Here is a 27178-nt window from a genome sequence, read left to right as displayed (position 1 = left end):
GGGTTTGGAAGGCGCTGCTGAAGGAACCTTGGTGAGTTCCTGTGCTGTCTAAGGAGACTTTGTGAGTTCCTGCACTGCTTCTTGTAGATCGTACACACTTTTGCCACTGTTTGTCAGTGGTGGAGGGATTGAATGTTTTGTGGAAGGGATAACAATCAAGCAAGCTGCTTTGTCTTGGATGGTGTTGAGCTTCTTGAGTGTTGTTGGAGCTGCACTCATCCAGGCAATGGAGAGTATTCCACTCTACTCCTGAAGTGTGCCTTGTAGATGGTGGACAGGTAATGGGAGTCAGACGGTGAGCTACTCACTGCAGGATTCTGAGTCTTTGACCTGCTCTGGTAGCCACAGTATTTATATGGTGAGTCCAGTTCAGTTTCTGGTCAATGGTAACCCCTAGGATGTTGAAGTGGGGTATTCAGAGATGGTAATGCCATTGAACATCAAGAGGTGGTCATTAGAATCTCTTTTGTTGGAGATGGTCATTGCCTGGCATTTGCGTGGTGCAAATACCACTTTCCACTTGCCAGCCAAAGCCTGGATATTGTCCAGGTCTCGTTGCATTTGGACATGGAATGCTTCAGTATCTGATGTGTCGTGAACATTGTGCAGTCATCAACAATCTTCCCCACTTCTAACCTTACGATGGAAGCACTAACCTTACGATGAAAGCGAGGTCATTGATGAAGCAGCTGAAGGTGAAGTAGCTGTGCTGTATATCTACAGGCTAAAAATAAATTTACATAACACAGCCTATAGTATCACTACAGAAGTGTTGCATCGTTTAATGGATAGGGTCTACACTACCAGCAGTTTCCTGTAAGAAGTGGAGGCAGAAGAAGGATGAATCCAGGTGTGCCCTTTTGTGCATCAGACAGTGTGATCTGATACCACCTTGATGTCAAACAACCTAACCAGCTGATGCCCTGCCAGGATTGGAAACTTCTTTATCAAAAGTCCAGTCCATCAATTTGTATATCATTCACCAAAGATCATATGCAACAACAAGACAGGACGCCAATTTGTGCAAATAAAGAGCCACTCCGCAAGTTGTAAATGAGGTGTCCTTCAATAGCGTTTTCTTACATAAAGTTGGTGGTAGCTCTCTGCTGGCTTGCTGGAGGTATTTAATGCCACATTAGAATAGCTGCCAAGGATGACTACCTGTCAAAGTTATGGACGCAGCTTTTAAAAAATTTCCTCCTTGATTCCACTAGCACCACGGAATGAGATGGAGAAGACAGAGAGGCTGAGCTCTGTGACGAGACGGAACAGAGGGCTTTAAGCTAATACTGGAGAGCGGGGGGGATGGCCCTGGAGAAGGAATATGAAGTCAAAGGATGTGGCAGAATTACGAGGCAGCTATTTAGGTAATGATGGCCAGAGTGTGACAGGAAGGGACAGTATACAAACTTTCATGGGATGTTGGCATCATTGGCTAGGCCAGCATTTTTATTGCCCATCTTTAATTGTCCTAGATGAGGTGGTGATGTGCCGCCTTCTTGAACCACTGTGCAGGAACACGTACAGTGCTGTTAGGGAGGGCGTTCCAGGATTTTGACTCCGTGACAGTGAACGTATGGCGATATAGTTCCAAGTCAGGGATGGTGTGCAGTTTGGAGGGGAACTTGCAGGTTCCCATTCATCAGCTGCCCTTTCCTTCTAGGTGGTAGAGATTGTGGGTTCAGAAGGTGCTGATTGATGTGGCTAAGACAGATCTAATGCTGCTACATCGACTTCCATAACAGGGAGGGCCTGACTATTTTGGATTACTTTCATGAAAAAATATGATGGCTTTCAAACATCACTGTCTTGAATGCTAAAAAAAACCCAACAGTACGAATCACGTAAAAATCGCACATTGCATTCCATCAAATTCTCCTTTCCAATTTATTTCTCATTGAAAGTAATTTTAAAACCTGGATGTAGGTGCCGACAATGCTGAATGTCCTTCACATGATCCATGTACCCTGTTACTTTTAAAGGGACCTGAGAATGAAAAATATTCACATCACTGAAAATAACAGAACAGGTTAATAAGGTAACAGAATGCATACAAGCACAAGGGTTTATTGCTGTATTGAATTTAAAACTAAAGTTTTGTTCAACTTGATGTTTGGTCAGCGTGGCACGTTGGCACAGTGGTTAGCACTGCTGCCTCACAACGCCGATGACCCAGATTTAAATTTGTACATTCTTCTCGTGCCTGTTTGGGTCTCACCCCCACAACCCAAAGATGCGCAGGGTAGATAGATTAGCCATGTTAAATTGCCCCTTAATTGGAAAAATCAATAAAGAAGAAAAAAAACTTAATGTTTGGTGAGACCACACAGGAGTACTGTGTATTGTTCTGGTTGCCACATTATAAAAAAGAATTGAGAGGCACTGGAGCCAACGCAAAACAAATTACAGTAATGATACCAAACCTGTGAGGGCACATTCATCTGTAAAGATGAACTGGCTGGGTCACTTTGCCCTTGAAAACAAGGCGGAGAGGTGAAAATGTTGAACTTGCTGCCATCGGGAAATTTCTATGCTGTAAAATTCAATGTAATTTCATGATACGTTCACAACCACAATTAAAAACCTATGTTTTACCTTCACAGATGCGTCTTAAATTTAATTCAATTGTGTTTCATAGAAGATTGTAATTTCGTGACAAGTTGTGGAAGATAATTAGAACAATTGTTGGAAAAGCTTGAAGTCAAGAGGACTTCTTACTAAATTACATTTGTTGGGTTCTTAAGACAGGAAAAGAAATCCAACGCTGTATGTTCGAAACTTAATTCTTATTGCTATTTTTTAAATGGTTTTTCTGCTGGAAAAAAAGGATGGTGGCTACAAGTCATATGGACATAGGGTTGGTCCTTTGTGCTGGGAGCTATCACCAAGAGTTACAAGAACAAAATAATTCTTCACTCAGCCTGAGGAATCTCGTACCTTGTTGTTCAGACCCCTTACAGTCAACAAAAACAGGAAGTGCAGATAAACTGGCTTCCTCCAACTGGAACTATCACAAAGGAGAACGATCGACACTCGTTATACTGGAAAAGATACTAAAACTGCCTGTTGCTCTCCTAAGGAGGGACAGAACCTGATTATTACGCTGCAATAACAATTATTGTGATATGTCACATGACTCAAGCCTCTGTTCACTTTGCATAGTAATAACATTACATTTACCCTCACAAGCAGTCTGCAGATGAACCAATAAGCAGCCTTCCAGGTAGAGCAACAGCTCATCAAGCTGTTTCTGCTATAAGATTTCCACCCATGCCTGAAGAATTGACCCAATCCCTGTGTAATACTTAATCTTGTGGTGTCAGCACCAAGTATAAAGTGAATTCAACAACTCCAGTCTGCAGCAGCTGAACTCAAACTCTTATGTGAAAGAATTGCTAATTTGATTCTGACTCTGTGCTTTGGAAATCAGGTGAACTGATGTTCATTTCTATGGTTATTTTACTCTTACTATCCATAGTTGTAAAACCTGTAACTCCCACCTTTAGTGTGTGTGTGTGTGTGTGGTTACAACACCATAGGCTAGTACACGATCAGTCCCAGCCCCACTTGACCCAGAGTCAAAACACAAATGAATTAACCAATAATTCTTTAAAAAATACCCAAAGTCTTTGGCCCTTGGCTGCCCAATAATTAGTCACCAGGTTTGTAAGTTTAAATACAATTAGTGTTAATTTACAACAAGAACTATAATGAAATATGCAGCAAATACAACCGGTTAACTATTATCTAATTCCTAATTTCCGCTTTAACTGGCCCCTCATCCTCTCCACACACACACACGCACACACGACAGACAAACAGAAGGGAGGAAAGGTAAAAATAATAAGTAAAAGGAAAAAGAGTCTTTGCTTCAGATGGTGGTTTTTAGCACCTTGCTCCTCTTCAAACATTGCTTTCAGTTCGAGGTTTTACTGTAGATTAATTCAGGTCTCTGTAGTTTCAGAAATATGGCACTCATAACCTTTCTAGAGCGAGAGAGAGCAGCTTCTTGTCTTTGTTTGCAGCCTATAATGGTTCCCCTGTAGACTTATTCATTCCGGTTCTCTGCAGCTTCAGGAGTACAACACTCACAATCTTTCTGGAGAGGGAGAGAAAATAGGTCCTTGTCTTTCTGTGTTTAGGACACAACTGCTCCCTCAGGTCTCTGAGAACCACCCCCTTGGGATAGGATCCAATCACCACCTGTTACTGGGTAGAACATGACCTTTTGGTCAATTCATTGGCCACCAGCCAATCAGTCAAAACAAATCCCACCCCATCTCTCTCTCCCTGGTGTCAAAAAGTCTGAAGCTTTCTCCTGTAACTTCTGAATTCCTCATTCTCTCTGCTGCTTGTCTCAAAGATACATGCCCATTAACCATCCGTGGATCAAAAATGATAACGTGTTTGCTGCAGGTTATCAGTAAATTGGACAATACAAACCAAGAGTTTGGGGAAAATCGCCACCACACTTAAAAAATATTTCAAAACACCTTTTGATTATGGATAGGTGGTGAGAGGAAATAAGTACAGTTTGCCTATCCCTCTTCTGTCCGTAGCACATTAAATTCTAATTGTGCAGATATGGTAAAATGTTATCACATCAAAGTCATAAAAGAAAGTAGTACCAATGATGGAATAAAGCATTGGGAGAATAACAGATTTGATTCTCCCTACTCAGAAAAACATCACATTTTTGTAATAACCTGGCCAGCAGCAGGAAAGTATTGAAGATGCCAATTTGCTCATGCCCGATCTTCCTGACTTCCCACTAGACATTCATCACAACATTTCTTCTGGTATACAAGCTGCAGATTGTCTAAGCATTCACTTTGTGGTCTCCCCCAGACCCCTCACCACAACCTATCCTTTTGCCTTTCTCCTTTCAGATACCAAAGAACTGATGCCTGGCCTGGCTGAGGTGCAGGTTCAAGATGTGGAAAAGGAAGAAAAGGCTGATGATGAAGAAATTCCATTCCAAGCTCTCCTAATCTTAGCCCGCAGCTGACATTTCATACAGGGTAGCTTAGAGGGGTATTCTATATATGGTGAAACAATGGGCATGAGTGGATTACAGGCAGGAGGCAAGGATAGCACAGGTGTGAGTTCACTAGAGGGCAAATCCTCACATGGATTCTGCTGCAGAGGACTCGCATAAGGACTTTGATGGTCTAACACACAAAGAAAGACTGATGGGTACACACACATGTTTGGTGCATTGTCAGGCCCATTGGGAAGCTTGCAAGCACTGTCAGGGTCCATGCAGGTGTTGAACTCCAAAATTGCACATGTATTCATTCAGAGCTTGGAGCCCAACGTTTTGAAATTGATGGCCAACTCCTTGTGAACTCAACCATGAGGCAGGGTCTGATGGTAGATGTCTCGGCTTCCATCGTAGATCACACGAGAGGTAACAACAGTTGTGCAGTGGAACCTCAGAGTGAAGTAATGCAAGTTTAGCTTGTTGCCTTGACCGTTCAGGCAGTTGCCAACATGGCTGTGAATTACAGTGCCCAAACAGGTCTGAACTTCTCACAGCAGTTCAGTAGTCTGACCTCCAACAAATTGCTAGGATGGTTGAGGCATGCCTCATGGGGCACAAACTTGCTGTCCTCTCTCAGGTTGATGTCACCTGACCACCCATTACTGTAATTTTTGACAATGCCTTTGCTTTTGTTTGTACAGACTGTTCCTGCCCATGCCAAACATGGATGTAATCCATCTTGGCCTCCTATGCAAGTCCTCAACTTCACAGATGCCAGTCTTTAGCTAATTCAATTCACTCCACGTGATGTCTAGAAACGACTGAAGGCACTGGATACTACAAAGGCTATGGGTCTTGACAATGTTCCAGCAATAGTACTGAACACTTGTGCTCCAGAATGTGCCGCTCCCCTAACCAAGCTGTTCCAATGTAGCTAAAACATTGGCATATCCCTGGTAATGTGGAAAATTGCCCAAGTATGTACTGTCCACAAAAAGCAGGCCAAATTCAACCCGGCCAATTTCCATCCCATCAGTCTACTGTCGGTAATCAGTAAAGTGATGAAAAGGGTCACCAACAGTGCTATCAAGTGATATTTACTTAACAATAACCGACTCAGTGATGCTCAGTTTGGGTTCCATCGGGGTCACTCAGCTCTTGAACTACAATCTTGGTTCAGACATGGACAAAATAGCTAAACTCCAGGTGAGATGAGAGTGACATCAAGGCAGCATTTGGTCAAGTGTGGCAACAAGGAGCCCGAGCAAACTGGAGTCACTGGAAATCAGGGAGTAAACCCTCCATTGGTTGGGCTCATATCTGGCACAAAGGAAGATGGTTGTAGCGGTTGGAGATCAGTCGTCTCAGTTCCAGCACATCACTGCAGGAGAGTGTTCTAGGCTCAACCGGCATCTTGCTTCATCAATGACCTTTCAATCATAGTGTCAGAAATGGGAATGTTCCCTGATGACTGTATAATATTCAGCAACATTTGCGACTCCTTAGGTACTGAAGCAGTCCAGGTTCAAATGCAACAAGACCTGGACAATATCCAGGCACGGGCCGACAAGTGACAAATAACATCTGTGCCACACAAGTGCCAGACAATGACGATCTGCAACAAGAGAAAATTTAACCATCAGCCCTTGACATTCAGTGGCATTACCGTCGCTGAACTCCCTGATGATCAACATCCTGGGGGATTACCATTGACCAGAAACTGAACTGGACTTGCCACTAGAGCAGGTCAGAGGCTACAAATCCTATGGCTAGTAACTTGCCTCCCGACTCTGTTAAGCCTGTCCAGTATTACAAGGCACAAGCCAGGAGGGTGACGGAATACTCTCCACTTGCTTGGATCAATGCAGCTCCAACAACATTCAAGAAGTTCAACATGATCCAGGACAAATCTGCTTGATTAATTGGCACCCTATCCACAAACGTTCACTCCTTGCATCACACTGTACAGTGGCAGAAGTGTGTCCTATCTACAAGATGCACTGCAGGAGCTCACCAAAACGCTTTAGACAGCACCTTCAAAACTCACAACCAAGACCATCTAGAAGCTAGAAGGCTAAGGACAGGAGGTACATGAGATTGTCACCACCTGAAAGTTCCCCTCCAAGCCATTTACCATCCTGATTTGAAAAGAGGCCACCATTCCTCACTGGTGCTGGGTCAAAATCCAGGTACTCCACTACTATCAGTATTGTGGGTGTGCCTGCACCATATGGGTTACAGCGGTTCAAGAAGGCAGCCCACCACCTTCTCAAGGGCAGTTAGGGATGGTAAATAAATGCTGGCCTAGCCTTATTTATGCCACATCCCATAACTGACAAAAACTGAATCTGGGCATTCTCGGGCCACAGTTGCATTAGGTCATCCTGCAAGACAAAGTCATACTGCTGCCTCCCCTCAGTGTACCCGAACAGGCGCCATAGTATGGCGACGAGGGGATTTTTACACTAACTTCATTGCAGTGTTAATGTAAGCCTACTTGTGACACTAATAAAGATTAGATTAATTAGCACTGTGTATGAGCACGAGGACAGACAAAGGCACATGGAATACAGACAGAAATGGAATGCACAAGAGTAATTAGTTGGTTTTTGTATGGAATATTGAGTGCTTTGATTAGTGAGGTTAGTGTGGAATGTTTTTTCTGTGTTGTCTTTTGATTCAGCATTGTGACCAAGATGACCTTGTTATTGTCAATAACAGAGGCAATGTAAAGAATTGTCATTGAATGGACAATTGGAGTTGTATTTATTGAAACCACAGTTGGATCTGCTGATCACGGACAACCTGAAAAGAGGTTGTGTTGGTTGCCTTAATTGTCCTTCTCTTCACTTCTTTCTTCTCCTCCCTCAGTTGCTTGCAGTACACCTCGTGGTAAGGGGTGCGTCCTAATGATGTCCCAATGCAGCATGCAGTAAACCATGATGAATTGTAACATGAATTCTGGAGAATACTACAGGGGCCTTCCAAATCTATCCAGGCAGCAATTTTGTTGCAAAAACACCCCGGCCGGGATTCTCCGACCCATAGGCCCTCCGCGCCCCAATGCTGGCTTCCCCATTCTCCGGCGCCGTTTTTCGGGCACCAGCGGGATCGCCGCCACGCCGGTCAGGGGCCAATGACAGCGCCCCCCCCCCCGACAATTCTATGGGCCCCTGTAGGGCACCGCCATATTACCAGGGGGGCGGCACGGAGAAGGGAACCCCCACACACGCGCCGAATCACGCCGGCCGTTCCGTGCATGCGCAAAAATACGCCGGTCTTTCTGTTCATGCTCGAAAATACGCCGGCCATTCTGCGCATGCGTGAACTCGCGCGGGACGTTCCGCTCCAGCTGGAGATGCAGGGACCACTCCTCACTTTCGGGGGCCATTGACACCGGAGTCGTTGGCGCCCGTTTTCACGCAGGCGTGGGGGACATAGCCCCATTATTAGAGAATCCCACCCCCATTTGTTTGCTTGATTGCATTTCATTTGGCAGCATATCTTACATTATGTATATGCTACTCATAGATGCATGGGTTGCACACCAGCAGCATAAACTAGGTCAGGGTTTTTCAATGAGATGGGTGCTGGGAGGGTGAAGGAGCGATCTGTTGTGTTCCTATTGTGATCCCAATCAGGGGAATATCGCCCAATAGCTGCTACCAGCATTTAAATTGTGAATGACAGCCACTACTAGCTTCAAAATGAGAATTAAATGAGGCTGTGTGCAGTCTTCCGACCATAAAGGCAGCAGTGAACAGGTCACTGCACCCTACACGTACACTTGACGTGCTTTTGGTATATATGTGCTTTTGGTCCAATTCATGGAGAAGGGCTTCTTTCAATTTCTATCTGCTAGCAAGCAAGGCAAGTGGACTGTGAATATGGATCATTTTGTTACAAGGAAGAGATGGCCAGAGACAGAAATAGGCAGTGTACCTACTGGCCAGGATCTCATATCTGCATCTGCTGGAGAGAGCTGTTCGGCAGAGTCTACAGCAGGACACAGCAGTGCTCGTGTTAACTATGCAGAGATCCAGGGCCTCTGGTTAATAGCCAACAAAATCTACAAAGAATAAACATAACTCGGGAACAAAGTAGTATAAAGATGATTTCTTGAGGTCTGGATTTGTCAATTGTGTATTACTATCCCTGACCAGATCCAAACAGTAGCTAGGAAACTGGGCCAAAATCCTAATATTTTAGTTTATTTTGTAAGACTGTGCAGAAAGAATACTTTGCTCCAGGAGTGATAGCATGAAAAAATAGGGGTCTGGTATTTTTAAAAACAAAACTTTATTATTAATGCTTTATTAATATCTTTCACCTTACATCCAAAAATAGTGTCCAATTACCTCATAAATATTACTACTAAAAACAGTAAATACAATATTCTTAATTACTACTCTATTCCCAATTAAATCAAAAAGGAAAAACATACTCCTTTCAACTCATCCTGCATTTCAATGGCATAGAGTAATACTTGTTTTGCAGAACAGATTTGGCTCTTGTTAGAACCCTGCAGACTCTGGCGAATGTCTTCAAAAGTTGTTTCAACTGGTTTGTTTCTGCTCCTCCCTTGTCCTCTGGCATTGCTTTAAATACTGTAACTTTTAAAAAATTGTCCTACTGTGAGTGGAAAAGACCTTACTTGTCGACTCAATGTTAGCCAGATCAGAATTCAACTCAGAAAGCTTTCTCAAAATGTCTGACTGCCTTAGCTCAAACCAGCAAGACATCAACTCCCCAAGATGAAAACAAATTAACTTTCCAGCCTGAAAACACATTAACTCCTCATGACTCTCCCTAGTCAAACAACAGTGCATTAGCCAGGCTTTTTACTCTGGTCAATTTCACCTCTGCCTCCAAAAAGCTTTTGTCCTTGCAAAACAAGATTATTTTTAAAAACATGACTACTGCAGTCAAACACACTGTAACCCAGGCTTTTAAACTGCCAAATGTTGATAATCCAATAAGACTAAAATCCTGCATTCGTCATATGTACAAATGCAAATTAGGATGCAAAGTGCATGAGTATTATATGTGGGGAAGTCCTGGCAAATGATGGAGAAGCTTTAGATTCTGAAACCGGCATGGTGGGTGAAAAATTCCTTTTGAGCTTGAGATCCCAGAGACTGTTATTAACTTCCAGCTGACTCTAAATGAAAAGACTAAGCTGCTGTTACCTGACCTGTGACAGCACATTACAAACATGTCAAAAGTCGGTGAGGCTGCCAGCATTCTGGAGTAGCATCTCCCAGGAGTGTCTTGTGCTGAGTAAAACAAACATTTTATTTCTATTGCCCTTCGCACAACTTGTGTGAGATTGGACTTTCCGTTCTCACAAAGATGACGACAGCACAGCTGAATTCTGCACCTGATATGTTCATTGCCCTTTCCAACTGTGTACCTGATTGGAGTGAGATCGTGAGGACCAAGCAGGCTCCCCTTTTTGCATTAAAGGTAAACAAACATGGTGTGTCATGAAGGTTGGCTGATATGGGTCCCAAAGGTCGCCCAGTTGGCAAAAGTGGGTCCTGGGAAAAAAAGTTTGAAAAATACTGAACTAGGTTGTCATCGAGAGTTTTTGTCACCTGTAGTTACCTTCTGCCCTTTTGTGGAGACTAAAATGCTGATGGTATAGTGGACTGACTCACCATACCTTCAAAAGGCAATGAGGGATGAAGAACAAATGCTAGCCTTGCCAACAATGCTCACATACCCTGAAAGACAGCTGCCTGGTGAACAGGCAGTGACCTACGTGATGATCTGAGTATGACTGAACACCAACTGGACATTAAGGGGATTTGCAGGTGTGTTATATCTCTGGTTTACAATACGCACTGCAAAGTCAGATGTAGTCATGTACTTTACACTCAATGGCAAACTGCATCACCAGGAAGCCTACAATCCTGGTTAAACCAGTCGGCAACATGGTGGCAGATGTTGACAGGTGGTATTGTGAATGAAGGGGATTTTGTCCATTAGACCTTGGTCTTAAGTGATCCTGGTAGCTTCAGGAAAGCTGAATTAAACTCCTGTGCCCACACCATTGGTTTTGTACATCATCGTCACCAGGACATGTTTGGAGAAAATGATGCTCAAGTATGTGACCTCCTGGAGCAAATAACACGCAGCCTTCATAGTCCAGCAGAACAACCCAAGGTCACAACTCAAGAAGGCAGCTCAAGGCGGATGTCCAAAGATAAGTCTGGAAATGTGGGAACAGGAAGCCTGAGAGCGTAAACAATTTGCTGATCTCCCGTGTACCCACTGGCAACCCAGGAGGAAATGTGGAAGTAGAGTTTACTTGCACAGGATTTCCCATGAGTTTTTTCCCAATTCCCTGCCCCAAACCTTTTCCTTCCTCAGTGTCATGATGTTGCACTCACAAAAGCCTGCAGCTCTTAAAGGGGAGACACATTTTGACTGCAGGCACCCTGGAGGAAGTTGCTCATGCTTAAAGGACACCTTGCTTTTCCGAAGATTAATAGAGATTCCGGTGGGGGATCACGGCAGGAGGATAAACTGCGCTCATCCGACCAAATCACAGGATGTTACCCACCAAGCTGCTTAGCAGTCTTGGGCACCGTTAGCAGAGTGTGTAATTCCCATTGGCACCTGGCTCGAATGTAGAAAGATAATTAATGACCTGGCAATGTTTGCTAAGGCACGATTCTTAACTCTGATCTCATGTCGTTATTTACATTACCCTGACTATGTAAAGTCCCAGCACTCACTCACTCTTTTCTCTCTTTCTAGTAGCAACATTCCCCTCCAATCACTGCAACACACTTCGCTCCAACGTCATCTGCTCCTAATGCCACACTGTGTACTATTACTCCTCTGTGACTGCCTACACATCCTCAGGGAGCAATCTGCCGGTCATGCTGCGTCCGAATCAGCGTAATGTGGATGGTAAATGACGGGAGACCCCTCTCCAGTGATCTACCCAGCTCACCACACCTCACGAGATCTCACGCAATCTCGTGAGACGTTGCAATGTGAAGTCCGGCCATCGTGCGCAGGATCACTTTTTGACAAATTGCATATGAGAGCGAGATAGCTAGTCTCACTATGCAGTGATATTCAGTGATATGCAGTGCCCTGAGGTAACCAAGGCATTGGGATCTATCCCCTTCGCCTAGGAGACCTCGGGCGAGTGCTTTCAGTACTGGTCTCCACAAACTGTGACTAGACAGAATGGCACTCGTGGGCATCTCCCAGGGCATTGGAGGCCCCCAGGTGTATGCTCACTGGGCAGGGTGGTATCCTGGCACTGCACCAGCAGTGCTGGTGCCATGTGGGCACCCTGGCATTGACAGACTAGCACCCTGGCAGTGTCACCTGGGTGCCAACCTGGCACTGCCAAGATGCCTGGGTGGCACTGCCAACTGGCAGGGGGATGCCAGGCTGGCACTGCACAGGTGCACACCTGGTATTTTCTGTGCCTTGGTGATTGGGCAGGGAGGTGCCCTGCGTAAGTGAGGGGTAGCTCCTCGGGAGCTCCTTACATTTAGTTGGGGCTTGGGAGTGGTTCTGGGGTCCAGTCAGTGTGAGGAGAGTTTGGGACGCTATTTAAAAATTGTGTCCCACTCTCTCCCTGCACTGAGGAGTTTCAATGAGCGGGGTTCATTAGTGCAGGAAACGGGACTAAGTGTTGCTTCGGCCGCACGTTCCCCGCTTAGGCCCCGTATCTAACCAGAGTAATATTAGATAGTGTTGCATTCCTTGGCACAGCGAGGGCCGGGAAACACGCTCACTATGGGACATCATTCCCATTTGGTTAAATTGTGCCGTCACATTTCTACCATCCGTCGCAAATCAGAACTACGATTTAGTTTTTGGCATGCGCATCTAAAAATTATCTGACGGCACCACTAACACAGTACTTTATTTTTTGCAGGCAAAGCTGGTAAATAGCACTTGAGAGAAGTTGGGGATGGGAAGAGGCAAAGCATCGATTCCGGTCCTTGACTTGGAGCTTGCCTGGGAATGGTCACGCCAGCAACATTGCCAGTTCTGAAGTTGGAGAACTCAACCTGTAGACTTTTTGACTATCTTTCATTTTGTCCCTTTTCAATGAAATTTCATTTTTCCATACGAAGTATTACAAAGATGGCTGCTTCCAATAAGCACTTGATAAAAGCAAATTAATGTGGATGCTGGAATCTGAAACGAAAGAGAAAATGCTGGAAAATCTCAGCAGGTCTGGCAGCATCACTCTTCTGTTTTCATTTACCCTTCACGCCTAATTCTTGTCCCTCTTCCCTCTCAGGTCAACAAAATGCAGAATGCCAGAGGATGAGGTACTAACAGAAAGCATCAGTAATGATAACATTTCTTCACTTGACCTTACCTTTGAAAGCACCAGCTCAAACACGAACAGTGCACAGACTTTAAAGGATAGGTTAGGAGGTTTACGATGGCACACTCATTAAACTCTCGTGCATAGAAACTGAAGGTGGATGGGATAGTCCTGGAAGCTAGTGAGAGGGAGGGTTTGCACCCAGCCCTGCTGCAGAGTGCATTCAAAGCTGAAACATATTGGGTGGGATTCTCCGTCCCCGCCCCGGCGGAATCGGGAAACGTGATTGGGTGGAGAATTGGTTCCGATGCCAAAATTGCAGCAGGTGCCGATTTCACACCAAATCACAATTCTACGTCGCCTCGACAGTGGCGTCCATGCATTCCAGAACACACGTACAGTAAACACCATTGGCATATTAGCGGGCCTGCCCCAGTATTCTCCGGGGTATCCGCGATTCCCCGCCCCCAATGGGCCGAATTCCAGACAGTGATGTTCACTTGTGCTTTTAAAAATCATGAAACAGGCGCCATGGCTACTGAAGGGGAGAGAGGGGGTACGAAATGTGTTCAGCATCGCCTTAGTGTGCTGACAATTGTGCCGCTGGCAGGGGGGCTTCTGCCAGGGCCAGGGGAAGTAGGGCTGTGGGGTCAGGGTGGATGGGCATGGAACACCACTGCCGCATCCTGAAAGGCAGCCATGCAGAAGTACACGCCGCTGACCACCCACTGTGAACTTAGGGCCATGGGTCATATGGGTGCCCCTCCAGGCACCCCCATGGGTGCCCTCTGGCCCAAGCCGACCCATCAGCAGGATAGGCTTGCTCCAGCACAACCAGTTCCATCTTTTTGCCTTGGATTATGTGTGTTGAGAATGAAGTGGGTGTATGCAACTGCAGCTTGTCAGCCTCCTGAGTGTCAATTATGAATCCGGCACCGTTTTTCATTGGAACTGATTTTGTTCTACGTGGTGCCAGTGCTAGGCCCTTGACAATCGTTGAATCGGTCCAGGTGCAGTGCCAGTTTTGCTGTCGTGAAATTCCACAAATCCTGCCCCAGCATCAGCACTTAGTCTCAGGAATGAAAAATACCGCCAATTACCTTTTAACTGTGCTGCTGCCAGAGAGCTTGCACACAATAGCATTGAGCAGACCAACTCCAGCTTATGTGCATTGCAGAGCATTGAGACCGTGCAGCTAACCAGGGGATGAGTCGTCTTCTCTATGAATATTTCAGTTGGACCCACAATGATAGAACCTCTGGTGATAGTTCTGATTGCTTCACAGTGCTGTCTTTCAGGCTGTGGGATTTAGCATCCAACCCTTTCATATGATGACGGAGAGCTTGAAACTGTGAATCCAGAACATCACTAAATTCCTTCATTATGTTAGAATGAAAAGCAGAGGCAGTGTGGAGATGTAACCCCATAGCAGTTACATTGACTCCATGGCAGATGCTATTGCCAACCTTTCTCAGGATGAAGGCATGCCTATGATTTCTTACTTCCCTGCCATCTTTCCTATTGTCTAACCCAAAACTTATTTTGGTCGCACACAGACAGCTGGCTCAGAATACATGACCAATGCAGAGACAGACAGGACAAACTGCAGGTGCGCCCTCAAGGTTCAAAAGTGTTTACAGTCACCCACCACTGCCATCTTGAGTGCCCTGATTGAATTATCAGCAGTCTCTGATATCCAAGACTTTGTCAACAAGAGACAAACTTTGTAGGAGCACTAAAATCAATAGAAGCCAGTCACAAAGTAAATATTGACTGGTGGTTTTCTCAGGAGAATCTAAATGTTTGTTGCTTAACAGCCCTGCTGGCTGGCACCGCTGCCATTCTTGGTTGTCACAAATGTCCCTTGTCGGACTGCACGGTGGCACAGTGGTTAACACTACTGCCTATGGCGCAGAGACCCGGGTTCGATCCGGGCGGTCACTTCGGTGTGGAGTTTGCACATTCTCCCTGTGTCTACGTGGGTTTCACCCCCACAACCCAAAGATGTGCAGGTTAGGTGGATTGGCCACACTAAATGACTCCTTAATTGGGAAAAAATAATTGGGTACTCTAAATTTAAAAAAAAAGAACGTCCCTTGTCTCCCTCTTCAACCTCCTCCTGCAGCAGCTCTTTAAGGCTCAGCCTCTCCAAATATAACCACTGTGTAGAAGAAATCATGCCACTACAAATCTGGATACTTTTGAGTTTTTATTGCAGGACTTCATTATTTCAGACTGCACACCAGGACCTCTATGGAGGTCCGAGAGGAAATCTATGGTTTGTATTGTGTGACTGTTGCTGCATCGTTGCTCCTCAGCTGTGTCCAAGTTACAGACAGGAGTCACTGACTTAGGTCTGGACCAGATATCCCTGTGCGCAAAGAACCAGCCTGATGCCCACTGATGTGGTGAAGGACAGGGGGAAGAAGAACTGGGAGGCATGAAGGCAACATGGCTGCTGCCAAAATATTGGGCACAGCCATGCATATTTTGCTTCATGTGGTCACAGACCAGCTAAACATTCAAGGAGTGGAATCCTTGTTATAATACATTGCTACTTTATGATGAATGGGCAGAACACAGGGCAATGTTAACGAGGTCTTGCACCTGAGGAAATCCAGCAAAATGGGAAAACCTAAGGGGAGGATTTCTCCGTTCCAAAGGCTAAGTGCAAGCGCCAACATAGAATCCGCGGATGGTTTACGACAGCAAAATCAGCGTGAACCCCAAATCGATTCCGGTACCGGTGAGCGGCTAGCACTGACGCCGCGTGAACCACCTGCGGATCGCGCAGAAAATGGTCGGGTCCCGGGCCGCACATGCGCAGGGCTGATGGCCTGCACGGGTCGCACTGAAAAACATGGCGCCAGCCATGCTCAAACCAGAACCCGCCCACCCCGACAACACAGCCCACCCCCTGGCCACCATCCACCAGTCACCCCAGCCCAGGCAAAAGCCCCACGGCCAGCGGCACGGATCCCGGACAAGTGTGGCAGCGCTGGATACAGTCTGCAGCCGGTACGCCGGATTCCCGACCACTGGGACCACACGTGGCCTGCGCCATCGGGAACTCGGCCCATCGGGGGCGGAGCATCGCGGGTGGGCCGGCAGATGATGCGCAAACAGCATTGCGACTGCGCGTGGCGTGTGTCCCGATGGTGCTGATTTGGAGGGGGCGGAGCATCGCCAACCGGCGTCAAACCGGCACCTGCCCCGATTCCGGCATCGGAATCTATTCTCCACCCAATGCCTATTTTGGCATCGGGCTATGGAGAATCCAGCCCAAGAACTTTCTCTTGACCAACAGTCTGCATGGGAAGAGGATGTGTGTACTCTTGTGAAGCAGGCATCTGTCACTTGCTTGATGACCATGTGAACAGCAAACTGATTGACATTGCTGATGACAACAGTGACAGCATGGAATGAGCTTGTGGTACAAAAGCTGAGAGATACCCTTCCGAGACACAGGCAGTTGTGTTTGCTCTGCTGTTTGGTTCCAGTTCTTGCTCCAAGCAGATCACAAAGCCCAGTGATTATAATATAATATAATATAATAACATAATATATAATAATATAATATAATATGTAATAAATAAGAATAATATAATATTATAATATAATATAATATAATCATAAGTGTTGAAGTACAGCTTCATCACTCACTGCTGCTCTGAAATGTTAATGCAATATCCTGTGTGCAAGGCCCTTCATTGTCTTCTGTGGATCTTTGTTTTCTTGGCACTGCATGGCAGCCTCACTGGCAATCCCAGCATTGTTCCCAGTTTTTCAAGTACTTCTGCAGCCTTCAGCAGTCTGTGACGTTTGTACATGCAATGTAACCGCTACATTTTGATAAAGTTTGGCATCATCAGCAAGATTTTTTATTTAACTCAAACATTTGTAATATGTTTCAGCTAATGTGACATCTTTGTATTCCAATAACTGTACAAAGATTAACATGTATATAACTGAATTAAAATGCATAGACGATAAAACTGGACAAAAAAGTTTACTTTGGCTAAAATATAATGCCATAAAACGTAATGTACCACACATATGTTCTCAGTTTTGCAAAGTGACTTAGACTGATGTAACTTTTAGCTTTCCAAAAGAACACACCTAAAAATGTGGCTGTGCTTTGCAATTTTTGGCCAGGATTCTCCGTTCTCCCAGCCACGTATTTCTCAGCAGTGGGAGGTGGCATGCCGTTCGCTGGCGAGACTGTCTTTTCCTGCCGCTGTCAATGGGGATTCCCATTGGAGCTACTCCACGGTGCCGGGAAACCTGCGGGCATAGATGCGCTACTGGCGGGACCAGAGAATCCCACCGCCAGCAAGCGACCGGAAAATTCTGGCCCTTGCTTTTATAGTAGATAAGATTGCCACAAAGAATAGCCAGACTACATGACAATCTACTTTTACTCTAAGTTAACTTGAATCTTTTGGGAAAAATACCTTTTCTGCATAAACAGTGATACTCAAATGTCCCAGCGTTTACATAAACGGTGCAATAATATTTTCAAACTGCAGCCAAATGCTAAACGGTCAAACCTTCAGGAATACGTCCAACCAAATTTGGCAACCCTCATTCGTGAGGCTCGGCTGTAAATGTTGACCAATGCTGCTCAGCAGTGCAGGACACTCTGGGGAAGACGGGATCGTCAATCATTTACCTTGAATAAATTATAAGTAGCAAAGTTGAGCTTGCCCACAGCCAAACTGGAGATATAGCTGATAAAAGTACGGCATTTGTAACAATATTACTGGGAGAATCAGAAATGGCAATGCAATAAATGTTATGATTTGGTGCTCTGTTCAGTTATACTACACAACAGCTGCTGCATGGCAGCAGTTGTTTCTATGTAAGCCACTTCAAGATCCAGAAGTATTCTCAACAGATTGATCTTCACTTAGGAAAAAGAAGTACCGTGACATAATGTTTGCCGTAGAAAAAAGCATTTTTTTGCACATCATAATTTTACAACTAGCAATGTGACGAATAACTAGTTTTTAAAAAATTGGTATATAGCGAGAGCTTTAGGATTGTGATGGTGTAGTAGCTAGCCCCTTTTAAGTGGGCAAGCTTCTGAAGGGTCATGTGATCACCTAAGCAGAGCACGGACATTTGCTCAGATCGTCAAGGCATGACTGGAAACACTGAATCTGCATCACCCTGTAATTAGTTGTGTTAATAAACGTTTAGAGTTTGTTCATAAATGGTGCATCCAAATTACGACATCTAGCGATGAGGTTAAACAAAAGCAGCAAGTATCAGCCATTGTTCCGCACTGGGCATTGATCTTATCAGCCTATGAATACATATTTGAACACTGACCGGGGTGTCACCTTCCACTGCCAGAGCGTACCCTTCCCCAGTACCGCAAGCAATAGTGACGGGAAGCACCCTATTTCAAAGTTTCATGTCTTTCAATGGGATAGAACACATTGCGACTGTACCGTATCATCCCTCATCTAATGAACTGGCTGAGCGCAATCCAGACTTTCAAGGCCACCTTAAATTAACAATCAGCTACATCTTTGGAAACAAAAACAGCTTGGTTCCTTTTAGCATACAGAACCACCCCGTATTCAACCCAAGGTATACCTCCAGCCGAAGTATTGATGGTTCAACATTTAAGGGCTAGGCTAAGCCTGGTATTCCTACATTTAGCAGGGAGGATAGAGGCAAGACAGTACAACCAAAAAAGGAATCATGATTCGACTAAAGATGCAAGAATGTTCAAAATAGATGACCCAGTTTATGTGAGAAATTTCAGGAGTGGCCCAAGCTGGGTTGCAGGAGTTGTGGCCAGCACAGGACCGTTATCTTACAAAGTGAGTATACAAGACAAAATTTTGAGGAAACATGTGGACCATCTGCGTGGACGAGAGTCATCCCAAGAGCTAATGTTACAATCTTATTCGTTGTTGCCAGTTGGAAGTGTTGTTGGCTGCCCGGGAAGTGAAATATCCGATCAGCCTGTGACAGGCGATAGTATTATTCCGATTGAAACAGGAGTTTGAAGCATCAGTACCAGAAGAGACACCTGGTGTGACAGTTTCTACAGAAAGTACCCCAACAGATGTATCTCAGCCGGTGGAGTTACGCCGCTCTAAGACGAAGCAGAACCAGAGAGACTGAGTTTTTTGATATACTGATTACAAATGTTCATTGTTGCAAATTATGGGGAACTGTATAAGTTAACTATCATTCTGTATAGTAAGGAACTTAGAGGCAGAGGGATGTAGTAGCTAGCCCCATAAGAGGCAATCTTCTGAAGGGTCATGTGACCTGTCCGTCCAATCGGTAACCAGCGCATGGGATCACCTGAGCAGAGCACAGGCTTTTTCTCAGTTAGATCCTGGAGTCATGATTGGAAGCACTGAACCTTCACCACCCTATAAAGAGTTATTCTGTTAATAAGAGCTTATAGTTTGTTCATAACTGGTGCAGCCAAGTTACCAAGGAAGGAATGCTTATTTTTTTCTAGATGACTGGTGATTTGTTTTTGTTTAAGATAATTATTGTAATTGGTTTCTAGGTTGCAAGCTAATAGATAGTAGAGATGAAATATTTTCAAAATGATTATTCATATCTGAACTGGTGTAACTATTTGTAATCCTAATACAATAAAGTTGAAGAAGGACATTCATTTTTACATCTATTTTCATTTTACAGCAATTCTTTATACAAAACATAGTTTGATTGTCAAATGTCAATGTGGCATTGGTATAGTGTCATGCTGTTCTGTTGAATTAATAGACAGGGTCTAAACCAACACTTCACCGCCTTTGCTGTGTTTTCAGGAGAGTTACTGATTAGAGGGGAGGCATTTATTCAGTTGGCTGACCAACCCTTAAGATTTTTATGTAGCTAACTTTAGAGTGGTATTGAATGGGCTCAATCTCAGATACAAAATTAATTATGTGCAAGGAATCTAAAGAAAAATATTTTTATTCTGTCATTGTGTTCTTAACAGTCATTTCTGCTTAACCAACTTCATTTTCAGAGACTTACGTGGAACAAAGCTCTCTGTTCAAATGATGTACCCAGCTTTTATGGCAGTTCCAAACATTGTACAGCTGTGAGTGTTTTTCAATTCTATACAGAGGTACTTTATTCACATTATTTTGCTTATTACTTGATTACTACCTTGTGTTACTTCATTACTTTTACAGTGACGTGCCTGATGCAGTGAGATGCTGCCTTTGCTATGTTGCGCGAACTGTTGAAATTCTCTTCAATACTGTGAAGATACAGTGTACAGATCCATGTTCTGATAATGACAGTTCATGTGGTAGGTCATATCTGCATACATACATGAATTACAGATGTAAAATGTTTATGTGCAAGCACCATTTGAATTGTAATGCAATCATGCCATCCAGTGAACATTGGTTACTATTGCAGTCAGTATGTTAAAAACGGAAAGATAAACTTCTTCAGCTGTCTGAACACAGTGAAAGCTTTGTTTCCTGCCAGCTCATTGATCCATTAACTGAAACTGTCAGAAAAGCCTATTTTGTTTACACATCAGAAAAGCAAAAATTATTAAATATAAATAATTTTGAACCTAAATAATAACCCAAATGTAACTCTTTTTAATTAACTCAGTGTTCCAAAGGGTTCTGTTTCACTCCCATTCAGCTTTAGGTGTATGACCTGTTTATCATCCGAGTTTATCATCTGATCTGATCTACCCTTCAACTCCCTTCTAATTGCACTTTGTGTGCTATTAATCTCCCTCATTCTTGCAGTGCAAGGACGAATCACTGCATCTTGGCATTCTCTTCAGTGAGATCATAAAAATATTCTCTTTCCTTCCATTCCTTCTATCCTCCTTGTGTTAAATCTAACAATATTCTAGGACTCACCATCCCTACTGTCCATAAATTGAACTCTTGCATCTCTATTGGCTTCACAAGCTCAGGTTCTTCTTTAAAACCTTTTGTTCATCTTTTCTACTCAGAAGCACTTAACTTAATGAAGTCCACGTATGTCCACAGTCTACATATTGCTTAACCATGAGAATGTTCGTCTAATTCTTCCCGGACAGAATGAACAAGTAGATTGTAATTGGATACGTGATCCTTTTCTGGGTTCTAGTTTTCTCTCTCACAAACACCTTTATCTTTCTGGATTTTATTGATGCAATATGGTCAGTGTTCATTTGATCTTTACTCATATATTCTTCCCTTACTAATTCCTTCCTTGTTTTCAAATCTAAATGTATTGCAGCCTCCTGCTCTAATAGTTTCCAAGTGCTTCAAAAATATATATTTTTTTTTACTTGCCATATCCTTACCTCCTTGTGCTAATATCAGGTTTTTAAAACTCACACCTGGCATTACATTGCCACTATTTCCATATTTGCCACATTTTTTAAGTTGACTAGATGGTTACTGTGTGGTTCAGCATTATGCCAACAATGGAGGGTTCAATTCCCATTAAAGCTGAGGTAAACATGCTCTTATCTCTGTAGTAAAATCATGGCATAAGCTTCACTGAGGCATAGAGAGCATGGGCCTTGCAGTAAACACACGTAAGACAAAGATCCTCAACCAACCTGCCCCCACCCACAATCACTGCCGAGCCGATTATCAAAATCCATGGCAAGGCCTTGAACAACGTGACCACTTCCCGTGCGTTAGGTACCTACTGTCAAAGGGTAGACATCATCAACGAGGTTCAACACCACTTTCAGTGAACCATAGCAGTCTTCAGTTTCCTGAGGAAGAGAGTGTTTGAAGGCCAGGCCTCAGACCTGGTACCATGCTCATGGTCTACAGAGCAATGGTGATACCACCCTCCAATATGGCTCAGAGACATTGTCTCTTACCGCAGGCACCTCAAATTCCTGGAGAAGTACCACCAGCACTGTCTCCGCAAGTTCCTGTGAATCCATTGGCAGCATAGGTGCATCAAAGTCAAATGTTTTCGCTCAGGCCAACATCCCAACATCGAAGCATTGACCATGCTCAATGGGCCACATCGTCCGCATGCCTGGCATGAGACAGCTGAAGCAAGTGCTCTACTTTGAGCTTCGACACATCTAATGAGCCCCAAGAGGGCAGAGGAAACACTTCAAGGACACCCTCAAAGTTGATAGCTGGAAATCTCTGACCCCCAAATCACCCAAAGTGGAAGAAACGTATCCAGAAAGGAGCTCAATACCTCGAGTTTCATTGCCGAGAGAAAACTAAATCCAGGCTCTGATAACGAAAGGGGAACATGGCAACATGGGCACCTTATCCAGCCCCTCCTCCAACCACTGTCTGCTCAACCTATGACAAAGACTGTAGGTCATGACTGTAGGTCAGGTACTGTTTAGTCACCTGAGAACTCATTTTTAGTGTGGAGGCAAATCATCCTTGACTCCAAAGGACTGCCTAAGAAGAAGAAGCAGCTGCAGATCAGCAACCCTTATGTCATTGGGGGATGCTATCTAGAGCGGAAGAAGCATTTCTTTGAAATTTTTAATATTTGACTATAACAAAGCTATTTTGGAATCGTAACTTAAATCCTAAGAAAATGCATGCAATTTTTCCAGGCATCTGAATGTTATTGACTTGAAAATTTTTGAAGGGAATGTTAATTGATACTTGCAAAGTGTAGGAGCCTGGAAATTTGAAGACAATGATGTGAATTTTGTGTACTCTTCTGTCCTTGCCATACCCCTAGCCCAGTTTTTACTGACGGAATAATTTGCATATTATAGATGGATACCCATGTCGGTATTGGGTTACTGTGTTGCCCATCTCATGGAACTAATGGGATTTTGGTGTGGTACAAGTGTTGGTGGGGGAGAGTGGAAGGGACACAAAGACCAGTGTGTCCAAAGATTCCAAGTAACCTTTTTCTGTACCCCGGAATTTATAAAGCAATTTCTCCAGGGTTTGGTACAAGTTCAAAAATGGCCTTCTGGGCCCTGCTTGCAGAATATTATTAGGATTTCTAGGAAACCCCAGGATGCCTCAGTGTACAAAATGATGTTGAATGAAGGGGCTTGAATGAGTGATTTCTCTCTTTGAACTAAGTAAAGTTGACATGGTCCCAGACTACTAAAAGCTGCTTTCCCTTTTGAGAGGGAGAGCTGACTGGTAGTGATTTAACCTGAGGGTCATCCCATCTCAGGCATGGACGAGGTTGAATCCAAATCTAGTCGGGAGTCTCCTTTTCAGTGTTGCAAAGCCTTGTGTTGAATTTCACAATCTACATTTTGTTATAACCCCACTCAAGGCCATGGGGTCTACACCATTAGGTTCCCTGTGGCATCACTTGAGTGTGATCACCCCAGATGAGGGGGCAGAGCTACATCCTTAACCTAAGGGACATAAATACCATGGTCTGAGTGTGGGCTGGGGGCGGAAGACCCTTTGGGGATTAGGAGTGTATTTTGTAGGTGAATAAAAATTGTGTTTTTCTAATCTGTCATCATTTTCTTGTGGTTGCTTGCCTGAGACTTTACACATTGTGATGTGGGTGAAGTGGAGCTGCAGGAGACACCATATCTCCTGGACCTGGCCACTTCAACCACGCCTCAGGAGGCCCTACACCAGTCTACAGATATGCCACTGATTGGGAAGCTGAAGGCGTTTGACACCAAGATGGGCGACTGGACTTGGTATATTGAATGAATGGGTTATTTTCTTCGACTTAACGCTATTGAAAGACAAACAGTGCTCCTCCTCACGGTCTGCGGAGTTTAACCTACGCAGATTCTCCCGACACTGGTCCATTTGCAGAGTTGGTCTGATTGGTGGCCAACTACTTTGATCCCAAGCCGCCTCTCATCATGCACTGCTTTCGATTCCACATGGCCACCCAACACCAGGGAGAGTTGGTGGCCGAATTTCTGTCCTGCTTAAGGAAACTCACAGAGTTTTGCGAGTTCAGCCCAACTTTGTCTGAATCACTCCAGGACCGACTTCTTTGCAGCATCCGAAATACGGCAACCCAAGAACGCTCACTGGGCTTGCAGAAGGCAACCAACATCGTTTTGTTCCAGGAACCTGCGGAATGAGGTGTACAGAAGTTGCGCGGGATGGCCGTCCTGAGCCTAGGCATCCAGCTGGATGCAGAAAGCACGCCCCCCCCGGCCAGACATTCCGGACTCCTGCCACTGGGGACACTCCCCTCCGCCCTCAGACCAGCATTAGCAGGGTCCCGAAGAGAGGCACTGGCACTCCCCCACACCACAGGGATCCACCGAGCAAGACGGGCATAACAGTGCTCGGTGGAACCGAAGAGAGAGACGCCAGTGGGAAAGCCCGCCCACCTACTGCTATGCTGACGGTGACCATCCCCGGGGATGGGCCCATTTCGTCGACGATGTCGCGTTGGCAACCAACACCTCCATTGTACCACTACGCCGCAGGTGCAAACCTACCATTGGTGATAGCACGTGGATCATTTCCCAGCTTGTTGCGGCGGGATTGGCAGCAAGTAACTCCGACTGGATTGGTAGAAGGTGTGCCCCATGTACCCCAATGGCCCAAACACAGAACTGGCGAGTTTCCTGGGTGCTTTTAGAGACAGGTTGGGAACCATCCGGAGGGCCTCCGCCAAGATCTTTGTGGACCCTGAGGCCCAACTGCGATATTTTCAATCCTGCCCTGTTCCCTACGCCTGAAAGCCAAAGGTAGATGCAGATTAGGACTGTTTGGAGAAATTGAGGATAATCCGCCCAGTGCAGTTCGCAGATTGGGCCGCATCGATAGTGCCTGTACTGAAGCCTGATGGCTCCGTCCGACTATGCGGAGACTACAAAATGATGGTGAAACTTGCATCTCGTTTGGACTATTACCCCCGGTGCCCAGGACCTGTATGCCGGCTCAGTGGAGGCTCAGTGGATGGTATACTTTTACCAATTTTGATATGAGCCTTTCTTATTTGCAGTTAGTCCTGGATCCAGCCTCGTGGAGATACGTCACTGCCAATACGCACCATGGTCTTTACGAGTATGCCAGGTTGCCTTTCGGAGTGTCCGCTGCTTGTGACATATTTCAAAGGGTGATGGAAAATGTACTCCAAGGGTTGCCGCACATCACGGTTTATATCAATGACGTGTTGATCGTCCGAACAAGGCCATATGAAGAACCTGGAAGACGTGCTACATCGCTTCGGTAGGCGTCTGGCTGCACAGCGAGAAGTGTGTTTTCTATGCCAAAGAGGTGGCTACAGAGTGGACCGAAATGGTTTACACCCTGACGCCGATAAGGTGCGGGCAATCAGACAGGCCCCCATGTCGAAGGATTCGAAGTAGCTCCGTTCTTTCTTGGGACTGATAAACTATTCTGCAAAGTTTATCTTCAATTTGGCAACCATTTTGGCTCAGTTGCACCACTTACTGAGAAAGGGCCAGCAGAGGGTTTGGGGCCAGCCACAGCAGACGGCGTTCGATGAGGTAAAGTGGAGGCTTTTGTCCTTGGATCTGTTAACATTTCGACCAGTCAAAACCCCGATTGTAACCTGCGATGCTTCGCCTTAAGTCATCATCATCGGGGCTGTCCTGGCACAGCACATCGGATGGATGACAGGAAGGAATGGCCCATCGCATTTGCTTCCCGCGCCTTGGCTGCGGCAGAGCTGAACTATTGCGCAAATATAAAAGGAAGGCTAGGCGGTGGTTCTCGTGGTAAACCATTTCCACCAATACGTATATGGGCACACATTTCTGTTTTTTAGAGTTCACAAGCCCCTCCTAGGTTTGTTTAAGGAGAACAGGGCAATCCCTCCCGTGGCATCCGCCTGCATTCAGTGTTGCTGATGGCTTACAAGTATGTCATGGAACACCGACTGGAAACGAAAATACCGCATGCAGATTCCCTCAGTTGATTCCCATTGCCCACCAGCACACCGGCTACCCACCATCTCGGATGAAGGAATTGAAACATTACATTTCATGGTAAGAAGTCTTACAACACCAGGTTAAAGTCCAACAGGTTTGTTTCAAATCACTAGCTTTCGAAGCACTGCGCCTTCCTTAGGTGAGGAAGGAGCTCCTTCACCTGAGGAAGGAGCAGTGATCCGAAAGCTAGTGATTCGAAAAAAACCTGTTGGACTTTAACCTGGTGTTGTAAGACTTCTTACTGTGCTCACCCCAGTCCAACGTCGGCATCTCCACATTATGGCTTACATTTCATGTACTCATTGCCAGTCACGCCGTCTAAGGTGAAGATGTGGACACAGTTAGACCCACTGTTGGCCAGGATCTGCCCCATAGTGCTATACGTGGCTCAACATCACGTGCTCCTAAATGACCTGAGGGCATTCACCACAAAAGTAGTGGATGATATCCTGCTGTGAGGTTCCCGTGTGGTCGTGCCCGAAAGAGGCCAAGGGACCATTCTACAAGACCCACACAACGGACACCCAGGAGTCTCAACAATGAAGATGTTGACCCAGGGTTATGTGTGGTCGTCCGGGATAGACACAAACACCCAGACTTTAGCAAGACAATGTACGCAATGTCAGGGCCATCGGAAGCTCCCTCCTGCATCCCCACTCACTCTTGGCAATCGCCGAGCAGACTGTGGACCAGCCACCACGTGGATTTTGTGGGACCGTTCCAAGGAGCAATGTTTTTACTCATCGTAGATGCCCACTCAAAGTGGATGTACGTCCACTGCATGTTCACGACGACGTCTGGAGCCAGAATTCCGCCAAACGTTCAGTACCCACGGACTTCCTGAGGTTTTCGTGTCAGATAATGGCATGGCCTTCACTGGTGCGGAATGCGGGGATTTCCTGAAAATGAACGGCACCCCACATAAGAACCGCACCTTATCACCCGTCCGCCAATGGGTTGGCCAAATGGGCAGTACAGACTTTTAAGTTAGGGAGGCAGAAACAGTCCTATTCTTATTCGACGACCGCGCCAC

The 27178-nt window shown here is 45.2% G+C and overlaps 1 protein-coding gene across 2 annotated transcripts in view; it reads left to right on the top strand.

The window, feature by feature from the left end:
• The window catches only part of LOC140398391 (leucine-rich repeat-containing protein 37A-like), a 356270-nt gene that overhangs the window by 116037 nt on the left and 213055 nt on the right, over positions 1-27178 (top strand). For both annotated transcript variants that reach the window (XM_072487029.1, XM_072487028.1), the window contains exons 7-8: positions 20305-20379; positions 20474-20592. In XM_072487029.1, coding sequence (XP_072343130.1) covers positions 20305-20379; positions 20474-20592 — 194 coding nt within the window. The remainder of the gene's footprint in view (positions 1-20304; positions 20380-20473; positions 20593-27178) is intronic.

This window comes from Scyliorhinus torazame, chromosome 21 (genome assembly GCF_047496885.1).
Source record: "Scyliorhinus torazame isolate Kashiwa2021f chromosome 21, sScyTor2.1, whole genome shotgun sequence".
NCBI lineage: Eukaryota > Metazoa > Chordata > Chondrichthyes > Carcharhiniformes > Scyliorhinidae > Scyliorhinus > Scyliorhinus torazame.
Note: the sequence above shows the minus strand (reverse complement) of the source record. Positions and strands in the feature narration are given on the sequence as shown.